Consider the following 17,512-nt stretch of genomic DNA (forward strand, 5'->3'; position numbering starts at 1 on the left):
TCGCGCTCGTGGCGCCGTTGCACTCGCCGATCCCGTCCGGGACCCGTCTCTCGTCCCGGGTGACGAGTGCCACCCTTGCGCGCATCAGGAATAGACGGACCTTCTCACGAGTGCATTTAGTCGTAGAGTATATTTTTTTTTTCTCTTTCTTTCTCTCTCTGTTTCGTTTCGATCGAAAGAAAAAAAGGGAAAAAAAAGACGCAACGACGTACGAAAATATGCATTGGGTGGAAAATATTGGTGGAGGTGACAGGTTTCGCGCGGACAAATCTTTGGATTGGAATAACAAACGCTACGTTCTCGCGGACTGGTGATTTGTAACAGGGAAAAGATTCGTTTGGAGCTTTGCCGTCTGTTATAGAGAGAGAAAGAGAGAGAGTTTATAGTAAATTGCGAGTCATAAAAAGTATTTATGTTTTGAGGAAAATGAGGTCGTAAAAATTTGTATTTTACGATGCACACATTAAATACGCTCGAATAATCCTGTTCAAGTTATTTTCTAATTAAGAAGGTACAGACATTATCTATGGATATATTGAACGGTTATTGCACGATTAATAATTCCAATTGAGAAAGTTCTAAGTTATACGAATATATTATACATTATATATCATAGAATATGTATAATGAATAATACGAAAAGGTTATTATCAAAACATAGTGCACACTTCTCGTTCAACATTTGACGACAAAAAGAAGGTGGTAGTAAAGATGAAAAGATTGTTCGTCCCGTTAAAAATCGACTGTAACGAGTCGTTGGTGCTTAATAGCACGTATCCAAACTGTTGTTCAAACCTTTTTTACGAGTTTACAACTCGGGGATGATCAATAACGTTATCGATCTGAAGTGGGTCCCAAGGATTCTCGTGTATAAAGCGTGCACGCGACGAGGCCGATCCCGGACAGGTTCTTGGCGATATTGCCGAGTTTCGACAGGTCGTTCGAGGGAGGCGAAAACGGCATTGTATAGGAACGACAATAAAGCCGAAATCGACTTACACTCGCCGTTTCCCGAATATATTCCCTATAACCTGGCAAACGTCACATCTGGAAGTAATTACGAAGGATACAACAGGGGTCTCTTCTTTCTACGAAGGTTCAGGTGTAGAAGATCCTTCAAAAGTGGAAAACGAAAGGTGGAAAGGAGACGAGAGCAAGGTTCGTCGCGATGCCGAACGTGACGATTCCACGGGTATACGGATTAGTGACCGATGCTTTTCGCTTTTCCTCTCTCGCTTGCGGAAAAAGTCGCGATACGATCTCTCTTTATCTCTCTCCCTCTCTCTCTCTCTCTCTCTCTTTCTTTTTCTCTGCACGAGATTTCGAAACGGTGCACCGTTCGTGTAACTGTATACCGAGGTATATTACTCGTCTGGAAGAGATTATGTTGTTGTGTTTTACATCGACTTCGATCGTGGTGAACGAAATTCGAATAAAATTTCTCGAACTTCTTCGACAGCGTGTTTTTAATCTACCGATTACTCTCACGTACGCTCCTTAAACTAAATATTTCTAAATTCTAAAATACATCGAATTCGCGAAAGAGAATTTCAGAAACGGTTTGTTTAATAATATTACTTTTTGAATCTTTGAAAAATACGCACGAGTGGAAAATATATTCCGGATATATCCACGCGATGAAAAAAAACGAAGGATGGAGAGATGGAGGAGGAAGATTTGACGGATGCGGAAACGACGGGTCGCGTCTCGGCGAATTCGAATTCGATTCTCGTTGCGATATTATTTCGCGGGGCGGAACGTGCCTCGGCCTGAATTGCCGAAGCTTGAGGGAGCCTCTCATCCCCGAGAAGTGCCCGTTGGGTATTTAAGAAGCATATTCCGTCCATTTGGCATTGTGCGCCGTCGAATGGACACTTTCGGTCGTTGGGCGTTGAGAGAGGAGAGGCAGGCGAGGCGAGAGATCCAAGGATCGAGGTATTGATCGTAAGCGGCTTGCCCTGTGGGGACTTTACCTTTGTGCCACCACCATCGGCTATTCGCCTCGTAAGTTCACACCTTGGCATAATCGGAGTATCCGGGAAAGCAGGACGCGGCCGACCATTAGAGGCCGCGACATTTACACCGTAAACGGACACTCTCACAAAAGGGAACGTGTATTTAAATGCACCCCGATTCGTGTGAAAATAATTTTTCCTTTACACCGCGAACCGTTACTTTTAATCCAATGGAATTTCTACAGATTTAATTTCACTCGATCTTGAAGGGAACACAAGTTCTCCCAAATTCTATTCTAATTCAGAATTAGCAATCGTATGAATTTTCCATTTTCATTATCGGTGATCTCGAAGAAATTTCGCGTTAAACAAAGTTAAACAAAGTTAAACTTCGATAAAAGGATCGGCATATTTTTTTTCCTAAACGATGAAAACCTATTAGATATAATAATGCAATTTTCGTATTAATATCATTTCCTCCACTCGTGTCATTGTTCTAATATTGTAACGAAAAAGTGTAAGGATTTAAACTATGAATTAGTGCATAATTTCAAAAGCTGGTTAAAGCAACGCGTAACAATTATTATCGACAATACCACATACGTACATCTACTCTCCTCCATCTACGATTTCCCGAGTTAGAGAACTTGCACAAGGGAAAACTACCATTTGCAACAGCGCAAATAGGTAACCGCGGAATCCCTGATTTTTAAATCTCGGAGAAGGCAGGGGGGGGGGGGGAAATGTGTGTTTTCTTTGCCGGCGCGCGTAACGTACGCGCTTAAACGAGCGCGTGTGCACGCGTCTCTAAGTAGCCGCTGTACAGTACACCGAGAGTCTCGCTCTCTTCACGGGGGAGGGGAGGGGGCGGGGAGAGAGGGAGCTCCATAATGTGTAAGTAAGTTCATCGCGGGCGCGCTGATGCGTGTGTAATCCCGTGGTGCTTACCGATACCATCGTGGGTTTTATTTTCATTATTCATTTGTTCGCCCCGTTCCCCCATGGATGATGGCAAGGGAAGCTTACACGCGTAACCCCGTGTTTCTATGTTGGTTTAATCAGATAAAACCCCGGAACGCCAAAAATCGCCGCACGCTAAACCGAGCCGCGCCGTTCCGCTCTTTCTTCGTCAGAAAAAAAAAAAAAAAAAAAAAAAGAAAAGAAAAAAAAAAAAAGAGCGCGACCCCGATATTTTCGACACCCTTCGACACCATTCGAATTCTCGCTTTTGTCGATTCATGACAAAATTCGTCTCGTCCATAATGTTTCTTCTTCTTCTTCTTTTTTTTTTTTTTGAAGCGTAGGAAAATAGGTTGGAGGATAGAGCAGCGATAGGAGGAATGTGTTTGAAAAAAATTTCGAGTTCTGTGTGAATGTGTATGTTTGAATACTTATGCGGGTATTTTTGGAATATTTTGAAGAAATTTTTTGAAGAATATTTTGGAAGAAATTTTTCGTGGGTTTTATAGTAGCTCGGTTTCAATATTTCTTTTTTTATGCGTAAAATGCGAGTTAGTAGTGTGATTGGAGAATTGAAGAAAGTTTGAAGAATGTAGTTAGGAAGTTGTAACGTGTATAATGTGTATTATGGTATGTGTTGGTGTTATGCTGGTGTTTGTTTGGATTTTAATCAGATTGGTGAGGAGGATGTTAGAAAGGATGGGAAAATATTTAATTTCTTTAAAAACTGTACAAAGTGTGCTCCACAAACCGAAGATAATTAATCATCTCGCCCATAATTCTTCTTCTATTACCATAGATAAACGTATATCCTTTGGACTTACGAACAATCGCTTATCTTGTTTGTAATCCAATCAAATATGATTAATGAAAGAGAGGAAGGAGCGCGGATATGCGGAAAGAAAGAGAAAAAAGAAAGGGAGAAACGAACAATAATCATCATCGTATATCTGATGCGAAATCTTTTAAATCATCGCTATGGCTATTCGCTAAAAACGTGATCTTTCAAATCTTAGATTTAAAAAAATCTTCGAATAAACAAATCTCTTTTATCCTTTCGACGAAGTAGTACAACGGCACGAAGGAATGGAATGAAAAAAAAAAAAAAAAAAAAAGAAAAAGAAAAAAAANCGATCTCTCGTTGCGTCGAACCTCTTCTCTCTCTCTCTCTCTCTTTCTCTCTCTCTTTTTCTCTCGCTCTGCGCTCGGCTCGAAGCCGTCGCGGCAGTTCCTTTTTTTTTTTTTTCCGCGTTTCCGGCGGCCTCGGTCGTCGTTTCAAACAGTAGGCGGAATGTCGGAGGAAACGGGAGGGAAACGAGAGGAGAAAGGAAACGGGGCGAACTATCGGAGGTACGGTAATTAGCAGGTCAGCTTAGTTAATGCAAGAGCACCGGCTTAACGAATCGTAATGGAAAGTGTGATATTTCGAAAATACGTTTCACCGAGTGCTAAGTAAGCCGTGTACGCGTTTGATTAACCTTCTATACGTGTATATAGAACCGAGATTCGATGTCGAATAAAAAAGAAAAAAAAAAAGAACGAACGACACGGTTCCATCGAGCGAACCATCATCCCCCTTTTCCTTCGAATTTATCTTTCCTCTCGATTCCTCCAATCATTTCCGACCATCTTTGTACACCACTTTTCTCTCTCTCTCTCTCTCTCTCTCTCTCTCTCTCTCTTTTCTTTTTCTTCTTCTCTCCCCCCACCCTCCTCTTTCTTTTTCCTCGTCGAAAATATCGGCAGGGCTATCGAGGCGTCTTAAGGGAGGATCTCGTATTTACTTGGCCGGAAACACGATATCCCCGATATACTCAGGGCTGCCTGCCCACGTGTTTTACGTTGACCGTTAAAATTCGCCTCTCCGCGCACGGCCTCTTCCTCGCGACATCCCGTGCCTCGTCGACGCTGGTAGGCGGTGTATTATTTTTCCGTTGGCTCGCCAAATTGGCTCGCACGGATTCGATCTCGAATTACGGACACTCGATATCGCCGGAGTAAAACTTCCACCATCCTCTCCCGTTCCGTCCATGGACCGTGTCCGGAATATCGAAAAAAAGAGTTCCACAAATGTTCCATTGAGCGCGGATCGGTATAATCGGGACCAGGCCCCTGATTCTCGTCTTGTCTTTCGCGTGGAACCACCCGCAACTTGGTACCACGATTTTTCACGCGTCTGTTGTTGTTATTGTTGTTATGAACGGTGTACGTGTTCTGCGGGCAGATTAATACGGGATTCCAATTGTTCGAACAAATTTTAGTTAACGTTTTGATTATCATGGGATCGATTGATTTCTTCGAATTCGTGCTTTTTTTCTCTTTTAAACAGATATACACGCGTAGATAGATCTTCAATGGATTTCACAAGTGGAGTTCCAATTATAAGAAGGAGAGAGAAATGTGATCGAGTGTTACTTATCCACTACTCGTGGCAATTATTTTTACGAATAAACGTGTTTTAATATCGTCGTTAATTACCGATACCAATTATCATTTTTCCACTCGCAAAAATTGCAAATATAAATTACTATCTCTTGCGACTTCTTCGTATTTTATTCCTCGTATCTCTTCAAGATACTCAATTATATTCACGGTAAACACGAATATCAAATATATACATGTATACTTGATATTTTTAAATTTACTTACTTACTTACTTACTTACTTTCTTGCTTGTGAATGAAAATTATAATTTTGACAATGTTAACAATGTTGACAATGTTAAAATCGATGACACACGTCGATGGCGTGTAATGCGCTCCTTCCATATGGAAGGCTCTCGGTCCGAGGTCGTAACCCAATAGGCTTCCCGTAGGAAGATCATACTTCGGTACAAAAGCTGATCGCTACATCGCACGCGATCACGATGCACGTCATGGAAACTGACGATCTTCATAGCACCATTTGTTCGTTCGTCCTCTGCTTCGTCAATATTCGCACTCCCTTTAGGAACAAAGTGCACGTCTCGAACACAGGATTCGAGCCTCGTGTCGTCGAATCTTTATACGTAATTCGCGCAACAAACTGTATCGATCACAATCATTTTTTCTTCTCCTCAAAATTGATCTTCGAAAGATTTTCACATTGGATTTTGATGATTCGAATACAATATATCGTACAATCTCGATACATAGCGGAGATAATACATTAAATTATTAATTAAATGGAACGTTATAGTGGTAATAATTATCTGTAAATCAAAAGTTTCTTATACATTTCTTCGAAATTCTTTTTTCATCTTTGCTCCAATAATAATAATAATAATAATAATAATAATAATAACAACAAACAATTACTTTTCACCATTGACTCTTCTAACTTCGACCCACATCGATCTTTCCCAAAGCTATTCTCCGAGTGGTCGCAAAGAGCAGAGGTGGTCTCGTAACATTTCGATTAATTTCTTGATCGAATGAAGAAAAGAAGAAAAGGTGAAGAAAGAGGTCCACACCGCGAATTCGTCGGTGCGTGGAATCGGTGCTCCGCCATGCGGCGGATCTTTCAGAGGAAATGAGCCATCGACCGCTTTGTATCTATTCCCTTTTGTGGCGCGGACATTTCGTTTCGCAATCGATGAGAAGAGGTTAGTAAAGGGTTTCGAAAAATACACGTCGATACATGCCGACAAAAAGACGTTTTATTCGATTCAAAGAAAAGAGGCAGGCCCCCACATTGTGTTGGTTCGCGCACTCCAGGCGATGCCCGAGCACTCGAGAGGGTTGCTACGCTGTTTCGAGGTTCGAAGGGATGCACTAGAATCGGGTTGTAACGTTGCCTCCTCTATTTACGCCTCGTTTTTCCGCGTTTTCGACGCGTGGCGATTCGACACAAAGCCTATTGATGCTCACCCGCTGTACAATGTTACTCGTTAAATCTATTTATATATGAAGACATCGTTAATTCTCGTCATTTTGCTTGTTATACCGCGGTATAAAAAAAATAAGGTATTGAAAATTAACCGTACAGGATATTTCAAAATTTATTTCAAACATATGCAAATTTGTTTTAACGATCGATCGAAGTTTATTGGAGGGAGAGCGTTAATTGATAAAGGTTCGCGAACTTTCTTGCGAGATATCGATATCTGGAAAGTTCAAAATGTCAGTGACACGTGCGATTTCATACTTTGACGCCTCCCAATTAATATCTTCTCGTGGATTAGATTAACTTCTGAAAGAAATTCTTCTATGGTGGATTATGAATGTATTATTTTAATTTTTTTCAAAAAAATGTATCGTTCCTTGAAAGAATAATTTATACGTTTGATACTTTGCAATAATTCAATTGCAATATTCATTTGACTCGAAACAAGAGCTATGGCTTCTAATTTCGAAACACACTGTACGTTAATTTTTACGAAATTATAATTCGATGGAATATTTCGATTGATAATTATAAAATTAAATCTAATTCTTAAATATCAATTTGTTTCTCCATCGTGAAACTGTATCGCTTCTTTCTAACGTAATACATTTCTAATATTTCGCCTCTCTTATATTTGTTCACTCCTCATTTCGTTCGACCGTCTCACCGACCGCCAGAATTCTCACCAAATCGTTTGAGGATTCGTCGACATTCGTATAGGTGACAGTGTCCCGATTCTTCCTAATGCCCCAGTGCCCGAGCGGTCGTCTCAACACGAAGAAGCCGATCGCTAAGATAATTGCAACGATCAATATAAAAATACAAGCCCACAATACTGGATGAAATATCGATGACTCGTTCTCACATTCGAGTTCGTAACTTGGTATCGTGCTTAGTTGTTTGTTGGCGTGTTGAATAGGAGTAATGCACCTGATGAACGGAATTATTTAGAAATTTTTCAAACAACAAATTAAGTTCAAGCTCTTTGAATATTAAAAATTGCATAATAAATTGTTAAATATTATGTTAAAATTACTTAAAAAAAATTTTCAACTATATTAATATATTGAAACTTGATAATTGAAATAATTATTGTATTAGCAGTGACATCTGTGCTAAGTTCTTCGAAACATTTGGTTATTTAATATTATTGAATGAAAATTAATTCTCCATATTGAAGAAATTTTACTTACTTAATGTCACGACTTGTCGTGTTCAACATATTAAGCCACTGCATTTTACAATCGCAGTTCCAAAAATTATTCTCCAAATTCAAAATTGGTGTTCTCTTTATTATCGGCATGAGGTTATATTCCAACGTTTTCAAACTACAATCAGCCACCGAGAGGCGTTGCAGTCGCGGTAAAAGATGGTCGTTATATGGGAACATTTTTAAAAACATTAATTTTTTCGACCCATCTAAAGATAGTATTTCTAAACTCGTTAAGTTTTCAAAATCATTAAGAATTAATTCTTTTAGTTGTTTCATGTTATTCAATTTTAATTCTCGTAATCTCGGTAAATAAACACCTTGCAATCGTGATATTTGAGTGTTGGATAAATCGAGTTCTTCCAAATTGACTGGTAATAATGGGATTACACAGATAGGATTTTGCGATAAATCTAAACTGGATAAGTTATTTAGTGTTTTGAAAAAATCCCATGTAAAATGAAATGACGAGACATTTCTTAAATTCAAATATCGTAACGCTGTTAAATTCCAGAAAGCGTTTTCATGAATCCCATCATTGATTGGATTGTTCGCTAACGAAAGATATTCTAAAACCTGAAAAATATAAGTCGTTTGTAATATATTTTCTTTACTGATATATTATAGAAATACGAAATAGTTACTTTGAAATGTGCCAACATAGTTTCGTTAACGACTGACAATTTGTTCCATGAGAGATCGAGTATTTTGAGCTTCGGAATTCGGTCGTTCAAGGCGTTGTCGTCGATGTATTCGAGCCTGTTATGACTGACGTTTAACACTTGCAAATTATATTCATCTTTACAAAGAAAAAAGAATCGTTGAAGATGATTTTGAGACAAATCTAGTGTTCTTAAGTTCTCAAGATTAGTGGAACAATCAAGAAAACTGTCAAATTCATTATTTCGAAGAATAAGATCGGTGACATCTTGCAATCTGATCGTTGATTGAATGTTCATGAAAAACACTTCTTTCTTCAAGCCACGATTGGACAGATCCACCTAAAATAAGAAAAAAAAAAAGAAAAAATTAAAATTTGGAAAAGTGTTCTACATTTATTAAATCATTATGTGTTATTTCTTCCAACTATGAAAGGCGCGAAAAGACAAATCTCCGCCATGATATTATAGTAAGTGCCATTACAATTTAAAATTTCAAATCGCGATATATTACACGATGTATTATATTATGTATTATATGATAATATATTAAAAAAAAAATCATCCATTAATGATAAATTGTAATCTAAATTATTATAATTATTATCAAATAATTATTAAGTCGTTATTCGTGTCAGATACAAATATTATAAGTACAAAATTAAAAATATGCAAGACAATGCATACATAAATAAATGATAACGTGTCAAGGGATAATTTTTTTGTTACACGTTTAAAAAAAATTGTCACCAAACGATTATTAAACTGAAAATTAAAAAATTATATATATATATACCTACCGTTATCGCGTTTAAATAATTAATGAAGCAATTAAGAGTGAAAACAAATAAGAAAGTCGTAATAACTCCAAACCACATTGTGCAGGTAATTGATGATTATTTAATATACAAACAAGTGCGATGCGACTTCGATTTCGTTTGAATTGATCACGCTGAGGCCGGCTAGTTTCAACTATATCTCTCATACAATGATCCACTGGAATGGCAACGAATTCATTCGTGGCATACTCTGCTTACGATTACAATACCCAATTGAGGGGGGATCAGAAGGAGTTTCGCATTCTGATGCAGTTGCTTGACCGATTGCCTCTTTTCGCAATAGCCTGATTTTATAATTTTATGGAAATCTTCGCATTATTCACTTTTATATTTTCTTATACTTTGGAAAACATTAAATGTAAATTATTATACAATTTAAATGATTTAATGAAATTCGTATCTACCGTCTCTTCTTCTTCACACTATGCAGAAAGTAATCTTTGTTTGCGATAAATTTGATTGAAAATAAAAGAGTCACGTCATCGATATTTTTGAATTGTACAGTTTTTTAGATAGCCGATGATTTACTGATATTTTCTAAGTATATTATGAAAAATCCAATAGAAGTGGTTCATTAAATTCAATTTTTACAATATTATATATCCTTTGTTGAATGTCTTCCAATATTTTATAACGTTATTTCTTAATAAAAAATTCTTGACATCACACACCAATGATTCGCACAACACATTTGTTAATGAGAAAAATATTTTTTGTAGTTTAAATTGATTCGCGAGATGTGCACTGTATTAATCGGTTTTCGACCAATTTTTTAATAAAACGAGATTTTATTCTTGTTTGTCTTTTTTTCTCTTCTCTTAATCACTGTATATATTTTTTCAATTAATTTATATTCGCATTATGATATCGGCAGACATCCCGTCAGCGATACTCAGCGATGGAAGAATAGTAATGGATAAAAGAAAGACAAATATAGTTAGGATAATACAGTGATGCACCATTAATATCATTATACTCGAACGCGATGCACTAATTATTGGACAAGTCAACGGAAATGTCGAACCATATCTGACGAGTTTCCATATTCTACACGGTTATCTATATAACTACGATAATACATTGTGCTATATTTGTTTTATTGCAATTAATATAAAGTTCAATGTTTTTTCTTATTTTGTATTGATAATGTGAATTGTTTTTTTCATATTTTACCATTACTGATTTTTTTTCTTTATGAAATCGAAATCTTTTTATTTTCAAAGATCATGTCGGAATATTTTTTTTTTTTTCTAAAGCTATTACAAATTGTTATAATTATAGATGCATAAAAATGCCATTTAATAGATCTATCTTTTATCAGAAGTTTTATGCTTATATTACATTTCTTATATGATATTTTAAAAATGATATTTACGAGTAACAGATATTTACATATTATCCGTTTATCTTTGCATTTACATTTTATCTATTTAAAATATTAGTCAATGAAAAATTAATTTAATTTACTAAGAAGAATAGCATATTTGAACTTATTGTACAATAAATAGTATTGGTTTATCTGTTAATGAAAAATATCGCATGAATAATATGTATAATATAAATGAAACAATTCTTTAAAAGTCAGGCATTTATTCACGGGATCATATCTTGTTAGCGTTTGCGACGATTTATTGCCGCCATGATATGTGATATATAATAATAAATATTTCAATATTTTTGACGCGTGTACGATAACAATGACAAGAAGTTCATTCACTTTTTTGGAGTTTGAGGTGTGCTCGTTGCTTTAAACACCAATGGATTTGATACTCGGAATATGCTCGGTAACATTGTGGCTAGAGTACCGAATACTTCCTCTGACATACCCTAAAAAATATTAATATTTGTTTCAGGAAATCTTAATTAAACAGAGCGATAATTCTTTTTTTTTTTTTTTTTTTTTTAATATTTTTATAATTCATTTCACCTTAGGTACTAGAAATTGAAGATTCTTTAATTCAGCACCACCCCAAGATGCCATTTCTATCATAAATCCTTTCACACATTTAAATACAAGTTCTGCTCTTTTTGTACACCACGCAACAGTCATATCCTGAAATAATAAAATAAATCAATATATTTTTTAATAAAGAAAATATAAATAAAAAAATCTGATTCTTTATCAAAATATTAGACCTCCGACATTTCATGAACGAGGAGTATAGGGATAGTTAATGTAGTCACATCATTACAGCAAGCAGTTTTTAAAATATTTCGTAATCCTAAAATAGCCGGATGCCTCGAATTGATATCGCCTGTAAATTTACATAAATTAATAAGAATTATTATCAAATTAAAAAATCAATAACAGAAAAAATATACTTATTATTTACCAGATCGTAACGAATCGTTCACTACCATGTGAAAAATTACATGGACTTGTGCTAAATTTGAATGCCTTGTAATATAAACATCACCTGTTTGTAAACTCTTGCTACCTGTTGATCTTTTAGTCTATAAAAAATATATTGGTGGATTTAGTATAAAAAAAAAAAAAAAAAAAAAAAAATTGAAAAAAATATCGAATTATTTTAATTAATTTCTGTTTACTTGAGATTCGTTTGTTTCTTTATGATGAGCTTGTCTCCATGCAACTGCATCTTTCACATCCTCTCTTATTTTTTCCAGTTGTTCATCAATCGGTGGAAAATGAAATTCTGTCGTTAATTGACATATCGAACATAATTCTAGAAAAAAATTATTAATATTGTTAATTACATATAATCAAAAAATATTTTTAATAAGTATTTGTTATTTCAATACAAAGTAATTGCATTACCTTTCGTTATTCCCGAATAACTTCCTAAATGATTATCACTCAATAATACTAATCCACACAAATCATTAGAATATAATCCTAAAGCAGTCTGTAGCCTTTGAGGCGTTGGATCCATTCTATTTTAAAAAATTAAATTTAATTTAAATATAAAATAATCATAATATTTTTTATCATTTACTAACCCAGATTCACTCTTCTTTGTTCTACAAAAATCTAAAACATCACCAGTTAAAATTCTTATATTATGCATTTGTTTCATTTGAGAACCTAAATGTATGGTGAAACTTTCTTCCAATATAGGATATTCCGCCGTATTTTTTTCTTCGCTATGAACAAAATTGTCTAATGCCGGTCGTATTGGTGGCATCGATAGAATTGGAGAACCCCTAATAGTGACACGATCTATAATTATCAAATCCATGTCATCCGAGTATTTGTTCTATTTATATAAACGTACACTGGAGTCGGTAACATGTTAGTTTGCTGTTCTTCCAATAACCTCATGATCCAATTACGATATTGCCGTCTTTGTTCCAATTTCAATGCATCGACTCTTGATCCCCAATGACCTTGTAATAAACTTTGTTCTTCAAAATGTCGTCCTGCCATATCATTTATAGATTTTTCAGTAGAACCAGCCTCGAGAGCTTCAACAGCGACCCGCATTTCTTCGGTTTGTCTAAAATTCATTTTACTGATGTCTTTCTATTTCTTTGTATCATTTTTTCCTTACATATTTGTACAATAATGACAGGATGATTAATTGAGTTTCAAAAAAAATATTAAGACAATTATTTTTACAAAGTTGTAAATTAGATAATTTTTAATGCTTAAAAATATATTTGAGATTTTTCTATTATTTGCATCAGAGAAATATTATTTTTATGCAAATTTTTATATCTTTTAAATGATATTAAATAACATGCATGTTAATCATAGAATTGTGAAAAAAATTTGCAATAGTGATTAAATGATTGTATTATAAAAAAAAAAACAATTGCTTATATTAAGCTTGTCACTAATCTATATATAAATGTCATACATAATGCTAAAAATGATAAAATGATTTATATTACATATATGATTATATATATTACAAAACATTAATATCTGGATTTTAATATGATATATAAATAAAAAAAAAAAATAAGAAAAAAATATAAAAAGCATTTTTTATAATAAGATCAATATTAATACTGACTTTTGAGTGAGTTGTTCATAATGTGTATCTCTCATCTGAATAACTTCGGTTACATCTCTTCCAAATTTATGTTCTGCTTGAAGAATAGGTTCTAATGATGGAGAATGTACTAATCTGTGGTATGCAGCAGCAAATAATTCTTCATCTGTAGTTCCAATAGGATCAGCATATTCTACTGTCTTTTGTTTATAAGATTTTTCCCAATTTCTTATAATATCTTCAATATCTAATGTTCCTGATTTTGCATTTTCAAGATCTTTTTCTGCTTTTTCATCATAAAATTCTAATGTTAATGTTTTAATAGTGTTTTCCAATGATTTCAATAAATCTGATTCCACATAACATGGTAATTTAAAAGATGACATTATACGATGCATAAGTTCCTTGATAGAACCATGGTATGGTATTTTTAATGGTATTTCTAATACATATTCTTGATTTGTAGTACACGTTGGAAATTTATATATATATGTTTTCTCCACATATTCTTCCTCAGGCATATTCATATCTTTTGAAACAATTTTTCATTATATTATATAATTTATATATCTATTTTTTTAAATAAAATAAATTAGTGTTAAATTTATGTAACACTTAATAATAGGTATTTTTAAAATGTAAGTAATAATAATAAAGAAAAATAAATTAGACATATTTTATATGTGCTTGATTATTATGATAATAAGAAAGATCAATTTTATTTTTTTTTTTAGCCAATATTATTCAGAGGTCAATTTTCATAACATTCAGTTCATAAGATAAATGATAAACTGAGAAATATTTCTGATTGCACTTTTTATCTACATTCTATTAAAAACAATTATTTTCATATATTAATTGTAATAACTTTTGATTTGACTTTTAGATAAACTTTGCTATCAAACGCAAATTTAAAATTATTTTTATAAAAAGCCAATTAAAAACATGCAAAAAGATTTTGATATAATTAAAAAAATTTATATTCTACACTTATATATATTATTATATATATATATATATATATATATATTATTTACGCAAGAATAAGATATTCGTTTTATAATTTTTAATACGTATGAGAACGTACGAGAATACTGATAGAAAAATTATTGTTTTGTTTATATATATAAATAATTGTTTTAATATACGTTTTTTGTTGAATAAACGATTTAAGATTACAAGATAATAGTTTTAATAATTCTATTCAATATAAATATATTTGAAAATACACATATATAAATTAAATAAATATGAAAATAAATTAATATATCTTTTATATTTCTTTATTTATAACTTAACCTAAATTTTGAAAATTATACTTGCAAGATATCTTTATTTTCTTGTTTCTATTTGCCTTGTCGAATTATCTATTTTCATTTGGAAAACTCGCTTTTGCTTTGTTTTGAATAAAACATTTTAAAGAAACAGATGGAATTCGCACATAACACTTGCAGAAAATCTTTGACGCCCACATTTAATTAACAGTTTGTCCAACATGAATCTATATCATAGAATTTAAAAAATACATTTCTTGTTACATTATATTTCGAAAATATAAAATTAATAAAAAAAATCTTTGTAAAAAAATTCATTTTATAAAATACTATAATTTACTGTCTATTAAAAAATAATAAATATTGTGTAATAAACTTTCTACTATTTGAATTAATATATTATAATGTTGGCTATTATTTGCGAACTACACCGGTCGGCATAATTTTAGAACGTGATTTTGGCGGTAATAAAGTTTCAATATTAAATCGAATATTTTAACATGGTTGAAGATAAAAATCAAAGTGTAGAATTAACAGATCATGAAGCTGAGTTATATGATAGACAAATTCGATTGTGGGGTTTAGAATCACAAAAACGGCAAGTATAGTGTAATCTAACCTCTAAAAATTTTAAAGTCATAAAGTAATATATATTTCAATTTTATAAAATTAATTGAAAAAATATTAGTAATATTTCTTTATATGATTATTTTAGAGTAATCATTTAATCAGTTATATAAATATTTAACTTATATCTTTTGAAATTGATTTATAATATTAAATAATATTACAGATTACGAGCAGCAAAAATTTTATTAATAGGCTTAAATGGCTTTGGAGCAGAAATAGCAAAAAATATCATTTTAGCAGGTGTTAAATCAGTTACATTTTTAGATCATAGAAATGTCACAATTGAAGATCGATGTTCACAATTTTTAACACCCAAAGAATTAATAGAAAAGAATGTAAGTAAACAAAATTAAATATAGAAAGATATATTATTCACATTAAAGACATTATATTCTTAGAGAGCTGAGGCATCTATACAAAGGGCACAAAATTTAAATTCTATGGTTAACATCGAAGCAGACACATCTAATATTGATGATAAACCAGACACATATTTTAGTAACTTTGATGTTGTTTGTGCAACACAATGTACCATTACACAAATAAATAAAATTAATGAAGCATGTAGAAAGCATAATGTGAAGTTTTTTACTGGAGATGTATGGGGAACGTTAGGTTATACTTTTGCTGATTTAATGACTCATGAATATGTAGAGTAAGTAAATTTCTAAACATTGTCTAGAACATTATTTTATTAATTTAATTTATTAAATGAATTCATAATAAATTGAAACCATTTTATTTTCCAGAGATGTAGTACAAACTAAAAAAGTACAAATCTCAGAAAGTGGTGAACCTATGCAAAAGGAAAAATTTGAAAACATAACTGTAACCGAAAAACATGTAGATACCTTTGTACCTTTTAAATCAATTTTAAATGTTGCAAAATCTTCTCTTCCTAAAGACTCAGAAATATATTATATGTTACTAAGTAAGTGTTTCCTAATAATAAATTCTCTTCTAATAAGAAATTAAACTTCTTTTACATTATGTTTTTTTCTTTTTTTTTTTTTTTTTTTTTTTCATCTATAGTAATGCTCAATTATCGTGAAAAATATGGCAAAGATCCATCTCCTAGTGAAAGAGGTTCTGAAAAATTTAAAGTTGAAGCTTCTACAATTATTAAAAAATTTGATCTTGAGGATAAAATAAATCATTTAGTCGAGTACGTATTTATAAAAACGTTATATATAAAATATTAAATTTTCAATTTATTTAAAAATAAATTTAAAAATTTCAGAGGTGATATATATGCTCAAGTTAGTCCAGTTTGTGCTATTGTTGGAGGCATTATGGCTCAAGAGATAATTAAAACGGTTTCACAAAAAGGTGCTCCACATAATAATTTATTCCTTTTTAATCCAGATACTTTGTGTGGAAAAATTTTGAGATTGGGTCAATAATTTTTTTGCAGGATGGTATGTCGAAATACCTTTTTATATTAATTGTCAGGATTATTATTTTCATAATTATTCAGTCCATGTTTCTTACAAAAAAAAAAAAAAAAAAAAAAAAAAGAATAAATTAATTATCAAAAATAAAAAATACTACTGTGTTTACAACTATTTTCCTTTATGATTTATTCTTCAATGTAAAACCAATATTTATAAATAATTCCAAAAAGTATCTAAAATTTCTTTCATGTTTATCTCGGGAAAGAATATTTTCTGGGACTTTCCTGGCATTTAAATATCAATCTTTTGATTTACATTACATTTCAATATGTTCAGCTTCAAATCCGATAAAAATATATCGTCCGAGTTTTGAAGCTATAATTATTATTTGCATTGCCTATGTTCAATGTTCAACATATAACATATGTGTTATGTATTTTTCCTTTCAAAGCATACAAATGTTCTATTGGTAAATATACCGTTTTATCGCAATCTGCGCACACGTTCCAAGATATTTTCGTTTCCCGTGTACGGTCCTGGGATACGAAGAGGGTCCTCGCACACGTATGTGAAAATATGACTCACTTTCTCGGTTTCCGCCGGGGCAATTTGAGACCCGCTTTGCGGATTTTTTTCGTGTTCTCTCGCGCGGAAAACGCGAGTGGGAAACGTGAAATGGAAATTGAAAAATTGAAAAAAGGGGAGTCGAGTTGAAGCACGGCTCGTTATGCTTTATCGGCCCGTCGTATATTACCTTCGTACCACCGC

General features: G+C 32.7%; 3 protein-coding genes across 4 annotated transcripts; 1 reads left to right on the plus strand and 2 right to left on the minus strand.

Moving 5' to 3' along the window:
* Positions 1-6,534: 6,534 nt before the first annotated feature.
* Positions 6,535-9,585, minus strand: LOC122718040 (toll-like receptor 4). 2 transcript variants are annotated; one of them, XM_043942717.1, is made up of 5 exons: positions 9,449-9,585; positions 8,634-8,990; positions 7,973-8,565; positions 7,466-7,709; positions 6,535-6,789 (listed from the first exon to the last, which is right to left on the minus strand). In XM_043942717.1, the coding sequence occupies exons 1-5, from the start codon at positions 9,524-9,526 to the stop codon at positions 6,784-6,786; spliced, it is 1,278 nt and encodes a 425-aa protein (XP_043798652.1). In that variant the 5' UTR covers positions 9,527-9,585; the 3' UTR covers positions 6,535-6,783. The 2 variants fall into 2 exon arrangements, with proteins under 2 accessions (XP_043798652.1, XP_043798643.1); XM_043942708.1 differs by having other exon boundaries at positions 6,535-7,709.
* A 1,345-nt stretch (positions 9,586-10,930) lies between these two features.
* Positions 10,931-14,899, minus strand: LOC122718034 (protein C12orf4 homolog). The gene is made up of 10 exons (XM_043942695.1): positions 14,770-14,899; positions 13,468-14,016; positions 12,724-12,945; positions 12,449-12,652; positions 12,267-12,382; positions 12,038-12,174; positions 11,821-11,941; positions 11,624-11,742; positions 11,415-11,540; positions 10,931-11,314 (listed from the first exon to the last, which is right to left on the minus strand). Exons 2-10 carry the CDS (start codon positions 13,971-13,973, stop codon positions 11,201-11,203), a joined length of 1,665 nt encoding a protein of 554 aa, XP_043798630.1. The 5' UTR covers positions 13,974-14,016; positions 14,770-14,899; the 3' UTR covers positions 10,931-11,200.
* A 279-nt stretch (positions 14,900-15,178) lies between these two features.
* Positions 15,179-16,838, plus strand: LOC122718053 (SUMO-activating enzyme subunit 1). The gene is made up of 6 exons (XM_043942730.1): positions 15,179-15,318; positions 15,514-15,685; positions 15,749-16,005; positions 16,100-16,281; positions 16,383-16,515; positions 16,591-16,838. Exons 1-6 carry the CDS (start codon positions 15,221-15,223, stop codon positions 16,751-16,753), a joined length of 1,005 nt encoding a protein of 334 aa, XP_043798665.1. The 5' UTR covers positions 15,179-15,220; the 3' UTR covers positions 16,754-16,838.
* The last annotated feature ends 674 nt before the right edge of the window (positions 16,839-17,512 follow it).

This window comes from Apis laboriosa, unplaced genomic scaffold (genome assembly GCF_014066325.1).
Source record: "Apis laboriosa isolate Shangri-la unplaced genomic scaffold, ASM1406632v1 scaffold11_cov152, whole genome shotgun sequence".
In the NCBI taxonomy this organism is placed as follows: Eukaryota; Metazoa; Arthropoda; class Insecta; order Hymenoptera; family Apidae; genus Apis; species Apis laboriosa.